The sequence below is a fragment of the Microtus oregoni genome, unplaced genomic scaffold (genome assembly GCF_018167655.1).
Source record: "Microtus oregoni isolate MIOR12 unplaced genomic scaffold, Mior012 000000F_ref0000247, whole genome shotgun sequence".
Lineage (NCBI taxonomy): Eukaryota > Metazoa > Chordata > Mammalia > Rodentia > Cricetidae > Microtus > Microtus oregoni.
This window is the reverse complement of record NW_024543059.1, coordinates 46,230,632-46,249,728: the sequence shown is the minus strand read 5'-3', so window position 1 is coordinate 46,249,728 and position 19,097 is coordinate 46,230,632. Positions and strand designations below refer to the sequence as shown.

General features: G+C 36.9%; 1 protein-coding gene across 1 annotated transcript in view; it reads right to left on the bottom strand.

Annotated features, from left to right (window-relative positions):
- Positions 1-3,661: 3,661 nt before the first annotated feature.
- The window catches only part of LOC121464656 (ankyrin repeat domain-containing protein 7-like), a 30,757-nt gene continuing 15,321 nt past the window's right edge, over positions 3,662-19,097 (bottom strand). Inside the window, exons 7-8 of the mRNA XM_041677715.1 lie at positions 4,415-4,502; positions 3,662-3,714 (exon numbers count right to left, since the gene is read on the bottom strand). Of these exons, the coding sequence (XP_041533649.1) occupies positions 3,662-3,714; positions 4,415-4,502 (141 nt within the window). The remainder of the gene's footprint in view (positions 3,715-4,414; positions 4,503-19,097) is intronic.

The following is a 19,097-nucleotide window of genomic DNA, read 5'->3' as shown; positions in this document are numbered from 1 at the left end:
AATCTGCCTACCAAGACCCACCAATATTGCTGTTGAATATATACCCAAATGATGCTCAATCATACCACAAGGGCATTTGCTCAACTATGTTTATAGCAACATTATTTGTAATAGCCAGAGCCTGGAAACAACGTAGATGGCCCTCAACCAAAGAACAGATAAGGAAAATGTGGTACATTTACACAATGGAGTATTACTCAGTGGTAAAAAATAATGTCTTGAAATTTGCAGGAAAATTGATAAATCTGGAAAAAACAGATTGAGTGAGGTAACAAAGACCTAGAAAGACAAATATAATATGAATTCACTCTTAAGTGGCTTTTAGGCATAAAGCAAAGAAAAACCAGCCTACAGTCCACAACCCCAGAGAAACTAGGCAAGAAGGAGGACCCTAAGAGAGACATACATAGGATCTACAGAGGAAGGAGAAAAAGGCAAAATCTCCTGAGTAAATTGGGAGCATGGGAGTATCATGAGAGAGGGTAGACGAGGAGAGGCAAGGAAGGGAGGGGAGTGGATAAAAATGTGTAGCTCAATAAAAATAAAAAATTAATAAAAAAGGAAATTATGAGATTTACAGGTACATGTATGGAACTAAAAGAAATCATCCTGAATGAGATAATCCAGATCCAAAAGATAGCATTTGTCTTACATAAAATCTTCATGATGACTCTTACCTTGGTTTATTTCACTTTTTCCTGTATCATTTCTACATGATTGGTCAGCTTTTCTGGAAGCTTCCTCCAGTAGATTAGGGTCAAAAACACTCTGTCAAATGGTATTAGTAATGAGTATTAGAAAGGTCTTTTTTTTCTATGAATATACCTTAATTTTTGACTATAAGAGAATTGTACTTGACAATATATGCAGTACATCTTTGAGACCATGATATTTGAATGGGAAATCTTATATATATATACTCAAGTTTAAGTTCATCTTTCATTTCTCATGGTAACCCATTATATACAAGGACTATAAAAGAGGAAATGCATTTGTAGACAAAGTGATCTCTGGTGTGAATATATTAATAAAGACAATTATTTTCATATTACAATATATCAAAGTAATTTTTACTTCATAGTAAAGTTGAAGGATGTTTATGAAATAAGTGTTGTATTCTTAATAGGGCCACTCCTTTAGTACAAGATTAACATGAAATGCTATAACTATGACTGTTTGTGGTTAGAACTAATTGAAGATAAGTATCATGTTAAATGTATTTATATTATGCCATGTTACATGTGAAGGAAATAAGGCAGAAGATGCTTAATTTCAGTAAATAGATCCAACAGAACTGACATATAATTTCTTATAGATAGAAAAAAACTTGAACAAAATGATAAAGAAGACCGAAATATTTTTCTATATCAGTTTTAAACAATAGTGTTGTAATACAAAGTAGGTACTGTATGCAAATGTTCCTCAATCAACAGAAATAATCTCCAAATACATAATTGCCACATTTCTTACATGTTCTCAAGAATAACCAAACCTAGATTTCTCATCATACAAGAGAACTTTACAAGTTATGAGAAGATGTCCATTATTCTATGTGCTCAGAAATGTTATCTGAATTGACATGGACTCACACTCATCTTTTAAGACATCTCGGCCTTCATGCTTTGATCTCTGATAACACCATACCATAAATGCTCCTATTCTGTATGAATCAAAATGTACCCATCTGACCCAAAACAGTTGCTTTTTCCATGCTTTATGTTCTATCACTATAGCATTGGCTTCCATCTGGAAGAGTCAGTGCTTAATTTCTCAGCAGATACTAGATAGTCACTATAAAGCTTTATGTAAGTTCAAAGTTTTAAAAATATCTTTCGAATGTTTTCATACTGCAGTGAGTATGGTATTGTGTTATGTCCTTGGAAAGATCCCGGAAATGGGAAATAAATAGCGTCTTGAATCTTTGAGAATTTCTCTACATTAATTCAATTCCTAATATATACATATTCATGATGGACTTTGGAATAGAATTAGGAAATAAGTTTTTTCTCCATTGGATTGAGTAAAATATTTTCTTTGTTCCTTCACAATTAGGCCCCCATTGTGGAAGCAAACATTCTTTTAATAGGCACTTTAGTTAACTATATGACTAATTTATCTACTCAAAATGAGGACCTGGAAATAATCCAATGACCATAAAGAAAACATTTTTACTCCTTTGCATGATTGAGTGTAATCATTATACCACAAATTTAGTTTATAAAACCCACTATTTTAAATGTAGAGTCATGAGGATCTCCAGCCATGTAAAAAGCTTAACATAAAACATGGATAATAATCACATAATAATTTACTGAACAACATAAGAAAATGATTACCTGTGGGACTAGATTCTAAGAATACTATGTGTTTTGTAGTAGATAAAGCCTTTTATTTTAATATTAAATTATAATCTAGTGATTGCACATAAAAGCCTGATATGCACTTTACTTTGTCCTATGGTAATATCATTAAACCAAACAGTACTAAGTAAGAAATTTCAATTTAAACAGTAACGTACCAATTGTTGATAGCCTTCATTCTTATTGCAAACATTTTCATTTTCCAGCTTTAAATTCGGTATTGTTTCTACTTCTGCTTCTTCTGACAAATCCATACAGTAAATTAAAAAATACAATAAAAGCCGCAGTTAGATAAAATGTTTTATGATAATATATTAAAATATATTGAATTTAGAAAAAATTATTCAAGTATTTCAATTAAATATATTCTATAGATTAATATTTAGAATCTTATATAAATGTGCTAATTATAGAAATATTAGTATATCATTTGTTATATTAGTATATAACACTACATATTGCCAGGTTCAAGATACATAAATAATTGACCAATTTCACCTAGAAATTAATAAATATCACATAAATTACCACACTTTCTAAAATTCATAACTTAATATGTCATAGACTTAAATACATTCATTATGTGCTTGCAAGCATACCCACACACACACAAGAACTGGGAAATAATTTATTGTCTTCATTGCAATGAGCAAAATAATTTTAATGTAAGACCCTGTTACTAAAGAAGCTACAAACTTCAGATGTAAGATTTGGAGGAAATGAGTTGGAACTGACTTGACTGCTCTCATAGTGCTGTGCAAAACACCAAGAGTAATAGGCAGTCAATAATCCCGCCAGCAGAAAAAGGTACCCAAGGTGTGATAATGGTATTTTAATTTTTGGAGTAACAACAGCTGTATCCTTGGTTTTAAGGCTCAGTCAATGAGCAACTCATGACTGGTTCTGTAAATCTAGTCAAGTACTGATGACTGAAGAAATCATTGACCGTAAGAATAACCTACAGTATCATTTTCTTTTTTTTTCTTTCTTTCTTTTTTTTTTTTTTTTTGGTTTTTCGAGGCAGGGTTTCGCTGTAGCTTTGGTGCCCATCCTGGAACTAGCTCTTGTAGACCAGGCTGGCCTTGAACTCCCAGAGATCCGCCTGCCTCTGCCTCCCGAGTGCTGGGATTAAAGGCGGGCATCACCACCGCCTGGCTGTATCATTTTCTTATATCAGCGTAGTTACTGTGTTCTAAATGTGATTCCTAGAGCCATAGTTACATCCACAAATAATTGTTAAGTCTTATTTCTCATTAGAGAAGTTCATTTAAGCAGCAGACAGGTATTACAAATATCTCCAGTTAGTCAAAGTACAAGAAGTGACCATAAGGTGCCCAGCCCCCACCTACACAGCCTTAAATCGAAGGCAAAGGGAAAATAGCAAAAGTAGGTGCGGATAGATTGTAAAAATCAGAGGTCCAGCGCTTTAGCTGCTACATGGAAACTTCTATGCATGACTTGGATGGTGCTACCATGAAATTTCAAGAGTTTGATTTTTAATGAACACCTGCATAAGGACAACACTAGTTCATAGGCCAATATGTCAGAAGGAAATCTCACAAGACACAATCCCTAGATGAAGAGCTGTAGACAACCAGGAGCTCACAGAGCACAAATCATTTGATTTCTTTCCAGAGTTGATCTCTGTGAGAGGTTATGAAATTCCAGAAGTCAGCACTAAACAAGTGTAGAAATAAGCAACACTACAACGACACACACGTGTGTGTCTATAGCAACAGTATCAACACAGATACTGTGTCACAAATTTGAGGTGTGTTTGGGGCACAGAGAATGTTGGAAGAATAGTGGGAAGGGTGAAAATGATGTAAATACAATACATAGGTATGAAATTCTCAGAAACTAAAAATATATTAATAAAACAAAATAAAATAAAGGGCAACTCTTTTACTGAATTCTTATTTCAACTTTTGAGTGAAAGTTGTTGTGGGCTAACTTATTGTTATTTCACTTCTGTTTTAGTTAATATGAAATTAGTGATCGTGTTTTAAACATAGCCCTGTCTAATGATCTTACAAGTAAAGTGTGTGCATTACCTTCTTGGGCTTCTACATTTCTGTATTGCTCGGAAGCCATTGGTAAGTCATCTGCACCATTTTCCAGAATATTCTCAGGAATGTCTTGCTAAAATCGATAACAATAATGAGACATCATAAGAGAACACAGCTGAATTTCCTATTTTGAATTCAGTTAAACTTAAGAGAAAAATTAAAAACTGGTATATTTTCTGCTGGGTGTGGTGGTGTATGCCTTTACTCCCAGCAGTCTGGAGACAGAGGCAGGTTGGTCTTGGTGAATTTGAGGACAGCCGGCTGCACAATGAGTCCCATGAAAGCTGGGATTGTTACACTGATAAAACTTGCCTTAAACGCCCCTGTGTTCCCCCAAACCAGTATATTTTCATAGAAAACCATTTGCCTGCTCTTGAGATCAACTCTTCTGTACATATTATATAGTCACATATGATAAACAATCAAGCCTAAAAGCAGAATTAGAAAAATGCTCACCTTCAGAATTCAACAAGGCACTAAGCTCATGATATGGAACTTACATTCCTCACCAAAACTGAAACACAATTTTAAAAGTAACTATTTACCTGATAATTATTAATTTGCTCGATATACTATAGCACTAGATTTTTTTAAAAACAATTCTATTGAGAAAATAAATTTAGTATTGAAATAAGACATTGACTTGGCAAGGGAATACAGACTATACCATGCAGAGAAAAATTAAAATATTTTAGAATTAGTTTTGTTTAGGAAAAGATGGATGTACCAAAAAAATACTTTGATGAAAATTTTAGAGATTAGAGAAAAAAAGAATTAAAAAGCAATAAGTTAATCATTTACATTCATATAAAGTATATAAATATTCGATGAAATATTAAACACAATGAAGAGAGGATGTTAATGGAGCATAGTATTATTATGAAGAAAAGCATCTAGCATTCATTTGATGTCTGCAATGTTCCAGGTATTTACCTACACTTAGCAATAGTAGAGGAGATGTCCTTGTGCAATTACACATTCAGCATTTTTAATGCACCAGCACAAGGTAGAAAGACAATTTAAAATTCACATGGACCACAGACGCGGCGGAGCGGCGGCGGCCAGACGCGGCGGAGCGGCGGCGGCCAGACGCGGCGGAGCAACACCGCATACAGGAAGAGGCTTTCGGGGACCAGCGCAGAGGCAGACCCAAGCGGCGGGAACAGGCATGCAATAAGGAGAGCAGATCGCCCTACTACAATCGAATCAAAGAGGTAGGCCTTTGGTTGGCCAGGTCACTGGCACAAGGGGAGCCTGGTCCTGTCCTGAAGATCCTTCAGAGGGGTGAGAGGGTTCTTGGCCTGCAGCAGGAACCACGAAAGAGAGTGAGGGCATTTTGTAAGCGGAGCCCTTGGCCAGCAGGGAAACCTGATCCGGTTTTTAAAGGACCCATTGGATAGGATCAATAGGAGGAGATGGGCAGGCGCCAAGGCAAGAATTCTCCCAATAATCCGAAAAACAACATGAAAACATCAGAACCCAATGATCTTACAACAGAAGTATTTGAACAACCTAACACAGAAGAAATGGAAAAAATCGACTTTATGAAGATAATAGAGTCCCTTAAACAACATGTAAAAAATGCCCTTATAGAAATGGATGAGAAGTATAACAAAAAGTTTGAAGAAATGAGTAAATACGTACATGATACCCTGGGAAACCAAGAAAAAACCATCAAACAGGTAATGGAAACAGTTCAAGAATTGAAAACTGAAATGAAGGCAAAGAAGAAAATACAAACTGAGGACCAGCTGGATATGGAAAATCTAGGCCAACGAGCAGAGTCTACAGAAACAAGCATAATCAATAGAGTACAAGAGCTAGAAGAAAGACTCTCAGATGCTGAGGACACCATAGAGAAAATAAACGAACAGATCAAAGAAAACAGCAAAGCCAACAAATTCTCAACACAAAACATTCAGGAACTATGGGACACAATAAAAAAACCAAACCTAAGAATAATAGGAATAGAAGAAGGAGAAGAGTCACAGCTCAAAGGCCCAGAAAATATTTTCAACAAAATTATGGAAGAAAACTTTCCCAACTTAAAGAAAGATATTCACTTAAATATTCAAGAAGCATACAGAACACCAAACAGACTGGATCAAAGAAAAACATCTCCTCGCCATATAATAATCAAAACACAAAATATACAGGTTAAAGAAAAAATATTAAGAGCTGCAAAAGAAAAAGGGCAAGTAACTTATAAAGGTAAACCGATCAGACTTACACCTGACTTCTCGATGGAAACTATGAAAGCCAGAAGGTCCTGGATAGAGGTTCTGCAGAAGCTAAGAGACCATGGATGCAAACCCAAACTACTATACCCAGCCAAGCTATCATTCATTATCAATGGAGAAAACAAAACATTCCAGGATAAGAACAAATTTAAACAATACGTAGCCACAAATCCAGCCCTACAGAAAGTAATAGAAGGAAAATCGCAACCCAAGGAATCCAACACTGCCAACACTGCCTACAATAACCCAGGCATCTAATGACCCTTCACGAGCACATCTCAAAGAAGGGAGACAATCTCTACTACCAAAAGCAATAAGAATAACCGGAGTAAACAACCACTGGTCATTAATATCACTTAATATTAATGGGCTCAATTCACCTATAAAAAGGCACAGGCTAAAAGATTGGATACGAAAACAGGATCCAACATTCTGCTGTTTGCAAGAAACACATCTCAACCACAAAGACAGGCACCTACTCAGAGTAAAGGGTTGGGAAAAGGTGTTTCAAGCAAATGGTCCTAAGAAAAAAGCAGGTGTGGCCATACTAATTTCTAACAAAACTGACTTCAAACTAAAATCAATCAGAAGAGACCGAGACGGTCACTTTATACTCATAACAGGAACAATTCATCAGGAGGAGGTCTCAATCCTGAATATATACGCCCCCAATATAAAAGCACCTACTTATGTAAAAGAAATATTACTAGAACTCAAGGCAGACATCAAACCACACACACTAGTAGTAGGAGACTTCAACACACCTCTCTCTCCAAGGGACAGGTCAATCAGACAGAAACCTAATAGAGAATTAAGAGAATTATTGGAGGTAATGAAGCAAATGGACTTAACAGACATCTATAGAACATTCCACCCAAATAGGAAAGAATATACCTTCTTCTCTGCAGCTCATGGAACCTTCTCAAAAATTGACCACATACTCGGAAACAAAGGAAACCTCCACAGATACAAAAAAATATCAGTGTCCACCTGTGTCTTATGAGATCATCACGGATTAAAATTAGAAGGCAACAACCACGCTGCCCCCAAAAAACCGACAAACTCATGGAAACTGAACAGTCAACTACTGAACCACACCTGGGTCAAGGAAGAAATCAAGAAAGAAATTAAAGTCTTCCTTGAATTTAATGAAAATAAAGGGACAACATACTCAAACCTATGGGACACAATGAAAGCAGTGCTAAGAGGAAAGTTCATAGCACTAAGTGCCCACTTAAAGAAAACGGAGAATGCATACATTGGGGAATTAACAACACACCTGAAAGCTCTAGAAAAAAAAGAAGCAGACGCGCCCAGGAGAAGTAGAAGACTGGAAATAATCAAACTGAGGGCTGAAATCAACAAAATAGAAACACAGAAAACAGTCCAAAGAATCAATGAAACAAAAAGCTGGTTCTTGGAGAAAATCAACAAGATCGACAAACCCCTATCCAAACTAATTAAACGACAGAGAGAGAACACGCAAATAAATAAGATCAGAAATGAAAAGGGGGACATAACCACAGACACAGAGGAAATTCAGAGAATCATTAGATCTTACTACAAAAGCCTGTATGCCACAAAACTAGAAAATACAAAAGAAATGGACATTTTTTTAAATAAGTACCACATACCAAAGCTAAACCAAGACCAGGTGAATGATCTAAATAGACCGGTTTCTCGCGAAGAATTAGAAATGGTTATCAAAAATCTCCCTTCGAAAAAAAGCCCAGGACCAGATGGTTTCAATGCAGAATTCTACCAGAACTTCCAAGAAGAACTAATACCTATACTCCTTAATGTATTTCACAATATAGAATCAGAAGAGTCATTGCCAAATTCCTTTTATGAAGCTACAGTTACCCTGATACCAAAACCACAAAAAGACCCAACCAAGAAAGAGAATTACAGACCGATCTCACTCATGAACATCGACGCAAAAATTTTCAATAAAATACTGGCAAACCGAATCCAAGAACACATAAGAAAAATTATCCATTATGATCAAGTAGGCTTCATCCCAGAGATGCAGGGCTGGTTCAACATACGCAAATCTATCAATGTAATCCACCATATAAATAAACTGAAAGAAAAAAACCATATGATCATTTCACTAGATGCTGAAAAAGCATTCGACAAAATTCAACACCCCTTTATGATAAAGGTCTTGGAGAGAATAGGGATACAAGGGTCCTACCTAAATATAATAAAAGCTATTTACAGCAAGCCAACAGCTAACATTAAATTAAACGGAGAAAAACTCAAAGCCATCCCACTTAAATCAGGAACACGACAAGGATGTCCACTCTCTCCATACCTCTTCAATATAGTGCTTGAAATTCTAGCAATAGCAATAAGACAACATAAGGAGATCAAGGGGATTCGTATTGGAAAGGAAGAAGTTAAGCTTTCGTTATTTGCAGATGATATGATAGTGTACATAAGCGACCCCAAAAATTCTACCAAAGAACTCCTACAGCTGATAAACAGCTTTAGTAATGTGGCAGGATACAAGATCAACTCCAAAAAATCAGTTGCCTTCCTATACACTAAGGATAAGGAAGCAGAGAGGGAAATCAGAGAAGCATCACCTTTCACGATAGCCACAAAGAGCATAAAATACCTTGGGGTAACCCTGACCAAGGAAGTGAAAGATCTACTTGACAAGAACTATAAGTCTTTGAAGAAAGAAATTGAAGAAGACACCAGAAAATGGAAAGACCTCCCTTGCTCTTGGATTGGGAGGATCAACATAGTAAAAATGGCAATTCTACCAAAAGCAATCTATAGATTCAATGCAATCCCCATCAAAATCCCATCAAAATACTTCACAGATCTGGAGAAGACAATAATCAACTTTATATGGAAAAACAAAAAACCCAGGATAGCCAAAACAATCTTATACAATAAAGGATTGTCTGGAGGCATTACCATCCCTGACTTCAAACTCTATTACAGAGCTACAGTATTGAAAACAGCTTGGTATTGGCATAAAAACAGAGAAGTCGACCAATGGAATCGAATAGAAGACCCTGACATTAACCCACAAACCTATGAACACCTGATCTTCGATAAAGGAGCTAAAAGTATACAATGGAAAAAAGAGAGCATCTTCAACAAATGGTGCTGGCAAAACTGGATGTCAATCTGTACAAGAATGAAAATAAATCCATATCTATCACCATGCACAAAACTCAAATCCAAATGGATTAAAGACCTCAATATCAGTCCGAACACACTGAACCTGATAGAAGAGAAAGTGGGAAGTACTCTACAGCACATGGGCACAGGAGACCACTTCCTATGTATAACCCCAGCAGCACAGACACTAAGGGCATCATTGAATAAATGGGACTCCCTGAGGCTGAGAAGCTTCTGTAAAGCAAAGGACACTGTCACTAAGACAAAAAGACAACCCACTGACTGGGAGAAGATCTTCACCAACCCTGCTACTGACAAAGGTTTGATCTCCAAAATATATAAAGAACTCAAGAAACTAGACCGTAAAAGGCTAATCAACCCAATTATAAAGTGGGGCACTGATCTGAACAGAGAATTCTCAACAGAAGAACTTCAAATGGCCAAAAGACACTTAAGGTCATGCTCAACTTCCTTAGCGATCAGGGAAATGCAAATCAAGACAACTTTAAGATACCACCTTACACCTGTCAGAATGGCGAAAATAAAAAACACCAATGATAGCCTTTGCTGGAGAGGTTGTGGAGAAAGGGGTACACTCACCCATTGCTGGTGGGAATGCAAACTTGTGCAACCACTCTGGAAAGCAGTGTTTCGGTTTCTCAGGAAATTCGGGATCAACCTACCCCTGGATCCAGCAATACCACTCTTGGGAATATACCCAAGAGAGGCCCTATCATACAACAAAAGTATATGCTCAACTATGTTCATGGCAGCATTGTTTGTAATAGCCAGAACCTGGAAACAACCTAGATGCCCTTCAACGGAAGAATGGATGAAGAAAGTATGGAATATATACATATTAGAGTATTACTCAGCAGTAAAAAACAAGGACTTCTTGAATTTTGCATACAAATGGATGGAAATAGAAAACACTATCCTGAGTGAGGTAAGCCAGACCCAAAAAGAGGAACATGGGATGTACTCACTCATATTTGGTTTCTAGCCATAAATAAAGGACATTGAGCTTATAATTCATGTTCCTAGAGAAGCTAAATAAGAAGGTGAATCCAAAGACAAACACATAGGCATCCTCAGGAATATTAACCTTCATCAGGCGATGAAAGGAGACAGAGACAGAGACCCACACGGGAGCACCGGACAGAAATCTCAAGGTCCAAATCAGGAGCAGAAGGAGACGGAGCATGAGCAAGGAACTCAGGACCACGAGGGGTGCACCCACACACTAAGACAATGGGGATGTTCTATTGGGATCTCACCATGGCCAGCTGGCCTAGGCCTGAAAAAACATGGGATAAATCCGGACTAGCTGAACATAGCGGACAATGAGGAATACTGAGAATTCAAGAACAATTGCAGTGGGTTTTTGATCCTACTGCACGTACTGGCTTTGTGGGAGCCTAGGCAGTTTGGATGCTCACCTTACGAGACCTGGATAGAGGTGGGCAGTCCTTGGGCTTCCCACAGGTCAGGGAACCCTGATTGCTCTTCGAGCAGATGAGGGAGGGGGAATTGATCGGGGGAGGGGGAGGGAAATGGGAAGCGGTTGTGGGGACGAGGCAGAAATCCTTAATAAATAAATAAATTTAAAAAAAAAAAAAATTCACATGGACCCCCTGCTATCTAAATAGCATAAGAATAATAGTCATCACTTCATAATTAAGTCACGTGAACTGGGTAACCTTAACACAGAAGCTTCTGTGATGAAACATCATTGACATTATACCAACTGAAGATTTATAAGTCTTAAAATACCATTGAAATACATGTCAGTCTGGTCCCAGCATTTATAAAATGGATGAAGGAGTAAAAAACGCCTAAATGACTGTATCCTGAATTTCCAGTTTAAAAAGCTATATATAGATTTTAACAAGAAGACTAGAAGGGCTGGGTGTGTGGCTGAGTGGTGGAGAATTTACCTTACATTCATTAAGTTCAGAGATGACTTGCTAAATGAAAATCCAAACAGAAGGAAATCCACAAAACTATAATCACACGTGATCTAAATGCCCAGAAGCAGAAAACCTAACTTCCTGGATTTCAGAATGATCCTGTAGATTTAAGTGAGCACTGAAAAACTATGTAGACATTCTTCAAAACTTGAAATTAAGACATGATGCAAAAAATTTGAGTGAGTTTTTAAGATTTTGAGTGCAAAAATTAAACAAAATTAAAATTGTGCTGTTACCATTGGTTATCAAGGGCCTCAATCTAGAGCTGACTGTTGTAGCAAAATATGTATATCTCAATTACATAAAGAGCTTTTTCCTCAAAATTTTATTTAAAAACGTTCCATGAACAATATCTTTTGATCATGTTTTCCCCACTCTCGTGCCCAGATTTTCCCCATCTCCCTTACCCATCCCAGTTTACAATATTTCTCTCAAACCTCCCCAGCTCCACACAAAATGGAAATACAAACTTAGAAACAATAAAACAAAAAGCTACAACAAAAACAGCCCCGCCACGCACACAAAATCCTACAGAGTTTGCTTTGTGTTGATCAACAATTCCCGTCATCAGGTCTGCCCTGCAGTGTTATCAATATACCCAGTGACACTCCAAGCAGAACACTGATTTTCCCTTTGGCAGCAGGTATCAATTACAAATAGCTTTCTGGTTAGGTGTAGGAGCCCGTGTTCTCTTCCCCTTCTCAGTGCTGGGATTCTGTCTGATTGGAACCTGTGCAGGTCATCTGTGTACTCACACAGTCTCAGAAATTATACATACATTGGTCTTGGTCCCGTTGTGTCTGGAAGACACTATTTCCTTGACCTTATCCATTACCACTGGCTATTATAATCATTCTGCTTTCTTTTCTACATAAACATTAAGCATTAAAGTGGAAGGTTTGATGAAGACATCCAATTTATAACTAGGTGCTTCAAAATCTCTCACTCTCTGCATATTGCCTAGTTATGGATTTCTATGTTGATTCTCATCTTCTGCAAGAGGAAACTTCTCTGATGAGGACTACGTAAGATATTGATCTATGGGTATATGGGTATGTTTTTAGGAATCATTTTGTGCTATATTCCTTTAACAGTTTAGTCACATGTTCTTGAAATCTTTACCAATGTCAGCTATGTATTCCATAACATGCAGTACCTAAATCTAATCATAAAGTGGCTGGTTATTTGTGCCACTATGGGACCAATATATGGTGCAGGAAGGTGGATGTTGTAAGCAACAGCATTTGTAGCTGGTGATATTGTTACATTTCTCTTCTGTCAGCTTGAAGTGTACCATCCAGCACTATGAATACTAGTCAGCAGGACTGAAGCTTCTAGATGGGCAACAGCTGATGATATACCTAAGTGTTGTCTCCAGCAATAGGTTCTTCCTATTATGTTGTAGAGTGCAACCAATAATAGCCTTAGCCACAGCCTATGGTGTCTGAAGAATTCTGTGTGACCACAGCATCTTAGATAAGTGGTTTAGGTCAAACTAGATGGTTCTGTGTTGAAGAATTAAATAGATCCATATCTATCATTCTGCAAACATTTCAAGTACAAATGGTTGAAGACCTCAACAGAAGACCAGAAATGCTGACTCTGATTGAAGAAAAAGTCTGGATTAGACTGGAATTCCTTTTCACGGGCCAGAAATTTTGAACCAGTTACCAATAGCACAGACATAAAATGAACAATTAATAAATGTGACCCCATGAAGCTGAAAAGCTTCTGCGTATCAAAGCACGACATCATTTAAGCCAAGAGATGGCAAACAGAATAGAATAAGCCTTTACCAGTGATACGTCTCATAATAGAGGATTAGCACCTAAAACATACAAAGAACTAAAACTAAATATCAAGAAAACAAATCATGGGATGCAGAACTAGGCAGAGAGTCCTCAAAACATGAAGCAAAAGTCTGTGAAACATTTAGAAGGTTGGCAAGAGACTGGACTCTAGAGAGGTTCCCAGGGGTCCATGGAGATGTCCCCAGCTAGATCCTTGGGCAGCTGAGGAGAGGGAGCCTGAAATGGCCCCATCCTATAGCCATACTGATAAATATCTTGCATATCACCATAGAAGCTTCATCTGGCAATGGATGAAACTAGAGACAGAGACCCACGCTTAAGCACTGGACTGAGCTCCCAAGGTCCAAATGAGGAACAGAAGGAGAGAGAACATGAGCAAGGAAGTTAGGACCGCGAGGGGTGCGCCCACCCACTGAGACGGTGGGGCTGATCTAATGGGAGCTCACCAAGTCAGCTGGACTGGGACTGATGGAGCATGTGATCAAACCAGACTCTCTGAATGTGGCGGACAATAAGGGCTGACTGAGAAGCCAAGGACAATGGCACGGGGTTTTGATTTTACTGTATGTACTGGCTCTGTGGGAGCCTAGTCTGTTTGGATGCTCATCTTCCTAGACCTGGATGGAGGGGGGAGGACCTTGGACTTCCCACAGGGCAGGGAACCCTGACTGCTCTTTGAACTGAATAGAGAGGGGGAGGGGATGGGGAGAGGAGGAGAGAGTTGGGAGGAGGGGAGGAGGTGGGAATTTTTAATTAAAAATAAATAAATAATTGAAAAAAAAGAAAGTTCAACATCTTTAGTTATCAGAGAAATATTAATCAAAACCACCTTCAGTTTTCATTTTACCTAAATCCAAATGGTCAAGATAATAAAACAAATGACAGCTCATGCTGGCGAGGATATAGGGAAAGGGGGACAGTTATTCATAACTGAAGGAACTGAAAATTTTTAAAATTTTATGAAGATCTTATAAGTATTATTTTTGTAACTAATTATATATTCTTTGCTGGCCAAGACGGAACTCATTATGACCAGGCTGGCCTTGAACTCATGGGGAGTTACACCTGCCTCTGTCTCCCACGTTTTGGGATAAAGCATGTGTGCTATGATACCTGGCTCCAACAGATTATTAGAACAAAGTAATTCAAATCTATTATTATACTAATTTAAAGAGAAATATTTTTGAATTTATAATTTTTTAAACATTAAATAATATTTTTCTAATTAGAGTATTAAGACATAGAAAGTTCTTCTAAAATAAATAACTGAATGATAAATAAATAAATAAAACTTATTATCACAAGTAAAACTTAAAAAAAATTTTAGAAAACTACTTCTAAGTTCCATACTCTATAATACATTATTTTGAAACAAAAGTTATTGGGTAGATGCCCTATTTAACATAATTAACAAGCTGGTTACATATTTAGAAAAGCATGAAAATTATAAAAATTCCACCACTCAAAATCAAAAGTAAAACTTCTAATGTTTACTTATCCAAATACTCCCAAATTTCAAATTATCCTTACTGTGGTAAAACTATTTAACCTATGATTTCCCTGTGATTACATATTTCTTACCTCACTGTCAATTTTCATGGTGTTAAAATATTTAACATGTTTTAGTATTTTTCTCATTAAGACATTAAAAATTGCTGTAATTTTTATAAAAGCTTTTATCTGACTAATTGTCATTCTCAAAGTATGGCATTTTGACAACTGCTATATTCTAATAGTTCTACACCACAAAGAAGATATTTAGAGCAAGAATTTATCTCAAAAAGGCTGTGATTACCTGTGTTTCAAAGCTAGCTTTGTTCTCAATCCTTGAACAAAGAGAAATCAGTGACTCCGATTTGAAGTAATGTCTTTAAAGCAAAAACACACACACAAAAAAAAAACCCATGTGAGTAATAGCTTATAAAATATTCTGAAAGTTTAGTTATTTGAATAGCAAATGCTACTTCTTTATACTGCTATTAAACATTTGGTTTATAAAATTCTTTCAGTTGTTAGTTTCTGCCTCCAGTTCTCCCAATCTTTGCACTGCATAATAAGGATTCATAGATACTTCCACATCAAATAGTGTCAATCTCAATCAATAAATTGTTGGAACCTGAAAATCATTTTCTTGAAAAGGGTCTGTCCTGATGATTGCACCCAAATTACAATCAATTTCTCATATAGCCTTCCAACTTAAATTTAAATAGAATGATAGACCAAAGCAAGGCAGAAGGAAACAGTGTCTTTATTCTAATTCTGTTCATAAAGCACCAAACTATATAATTTACAAATGGTAGCCTTCATTCTTTAGAATAGGAAAAAAACATTGTCATGAAACCATCACATCCATTCATACAAAACAGCTAATTCAGGCACAAAAACACATTAAAATGCTTGAATACTAAACTTACAAGTGAACACCTAAATGTGTACATTAGTGGTAGGAATGCTCTTCTCAGGGAGGTTCAATTGTTACAACATAAATAACACAGTTAAGCTTCCTAATTAGTTCAGGCTTATTCAGCTACCACTGAGCATTTAAAAAACCTTCACATGTGCTCAGTTGAGGTCAGAGACTTCTGGAAAGGCAGATCCCTTGTACTTTTGCCTCTGTTTCCCTCTATATTCTCTAGATATCTTCCTTCTATAAGATATAATTTCTTGTTCCATCTTTTACAGTCTTCAGTGGTGTCCTCCAGCCTTTAAATATTCATCCCAGGAAGGTGCAGATTCCTGAATGTATGGGTTCAAAGAACCTGAGTAGCAGCTAGCTCCCTGATTGAGCCAAATAAGGTAAATGAGGGTCAGTACCCACCCCACGCCTAGATACGTTCCTACTTCTATGAAGATATTGTTGCTGCACATTTGAATCTGACTTGGGAAAAGATACACATGAAAGTAAGCAGCTGCCCTGGATCACAGATAGATTTCATTGTGTTCCTTCCAGTTCCTGGAACACTCTCTAGCCTGCCCTCTGTGATAGTTTTCTGTTTTCTATAAAAACATCACCATAGCTCAAGGAAATTTCAAAAGAAAATTGGAATTTGTCATTTCTCACAATTAAGCACAAAAAGCAACATATTTTTACAAATTACTTTCAGGCCTATTTTAGCATGTAGTTCTAAGAGACTTTCAATATCCTGCGTACTTACAAATAACTTTATTGCCTTCAATTGTAAGCCCAAACACTTAGTCCTTTTGACCACCACGTTGTTTCTTTTAATATTGCCCTTCCCTTGTTAAAGTCAGTCTAATCTACCATTGTGCTCACTTTTCAATGCCCTTCTTCTTCTCTTCCACTTAGAACATTTGACTCACTCCCCTATTCTACTGCTGAAGCACTCAATCAAATACTGGTCAGCAAAGAAGACACTTGGTCTTCTAGTTAATGAACATGTGAACCAGAATTGGGCCATTTATATTTCCACATGCACTTTGGGTGTTCCATCAGAACAAATATTTATCTAAGATGCTGAATCTAGTTTGTTGTGCTCAGGATATTTTTTATTAGTTTTCAAGATTCCTTGAACTCAAAATTGTTTAGCATCTGAGATTCTTCAGTAAAAACAGGAAGCATAATTTCCTAACAAAAATTCTAAACTTCGCCGGGCGGTGGTGGCACACTCCTTTAATCCCAGCACTCGGGAGGCAGAGGCAGGCAGATCTCTGGGAGTTCGAGGCCAGCCTGGTCTAAAAGAGCTAGTTCTGGGACAGGCACCAAAGCTACAGAGAAACCCTGTCTCGAAAAAAAAACAAAAAAAATTCTAAACTTCATGGAAAGAAACTTGAAGACAAGTAAAATGTACATTAAGTTTTCAAGAAGCCTGATGTCATGTGGAAACAAAGACCCGATAAAAAGGAAAAAACTTCCATCACTTGGGAAGTTTGAAGAGTAAGCAAAACTGAGAATAAATTAGAAATGCATTTTGAATAGGTGATGAACGTGATAAATGTGATGTGGTGTGTGTGCACATGCAGTGCAAATACAATAAAGTGGTTCCAGGACTTCTCTCATCTTGTTCATTTCCAACCTATGACACTATGCACACAGTTAACTGAGGTTTTTTTGCTCCAATCTTTGATGGCAGATTGATGTACCCATGCACTGACTATTAAATTAAAAATGTCAAAAGATTAAAACAATCTATTGAGCTATGAATAGTTTTCTCAGGAAAACTCTAACCTACAGTTCACAATAAGAAAAACTGACTTTCTATATGAGACCATCACAATGTAGTTAGAAGAGCAAGAAAATGCACAGGATGGCATTCAATTCATGAGATAGCTACTACTTAACTAAGTGATCATGAAATTAATCAAAATCTTTGGACGACATCTGCTAAACTAGCAAGACAATTACAATGATATAAATGTTTAAAACATGATTATACGAATACATAAAGTATATCACATGGAATACAGTCAAGAATAGAATATTCAATCAACACTAGCTTCTTAAGTCCTGGTTCAATTTATAACTTAACATTCATTCTTAAACACTCTAAAATCCTACCGTGATGGAGAGGTGTATTCAGGCTGATTTTCTGTGACTGAAGCAATAGTAAAACAAATTTCAGTATATGATATTACTCTACAAAACATAACATTTATATCTGAAGAAGCTTCTATGGTAAATAATAGCAATGCTACTGACAAATGATTAATGCATCAAGAGATATTCACATTGTTCGAATTTATTGGATAAAGAATTAAAGAAATTATCAGCATTTGATACCCAAAAGTAAGTGACCATAAACAAGAATGAACTATCAGACTGATGGAAAATAGTACCATTGACAGAATCAGTACTGACCATAACTAACTATCAAAGTAAGGTTGTTTGTTTGGAATATTGGTACTAGGATCCATTTAAAGATAGAAAGAACACAGGCACACATGCACACACACACACACACACACACACACACACTCCAAACCTTCTTCAGATACACAGCTGACAGCAGCATTTGTTCAGGTAAGGATGAAACAGCCTGTCAGAGAGAACGATGAGACAATAAGCATTGTACCTTTTAATCCTCCATAAGATGATGAGAACTGTTCCGGACAATATTTCTCATCAAGACTTGCAAGAAATCAGAATATAGAACTAAGGCAAAATCAATGCTACACACTCTCCCTGATCTCCTCTGGGGTTAGGTAGCCATGAGCCCTTATATAATTCTTGTTCTTACCTATAATGCAATAAGGCAGAAACTCAATTGCTATTGTTTTCCACCCTTGACCTCCTTCAGTAAACATCCTTTCTGTACATTGCTCAATGTAGAAGTTCAAAAGTATGCACTGGGAAGACAGGGTCAGAGAATGTTGCTATGGAAGATGGATTGTTATAAAATTATAGGTGCATACCTGTAGTAAGAGCTGTGGGCCTCTTCCCACAGCCCGACTCTTGGCTGCCTGGCTAGCTTATACCCCGAAATAACAACACACAAATTGTATTCATATAAACACTGCTTGGCCCATTTCTATTAATGTGTGTAGCACC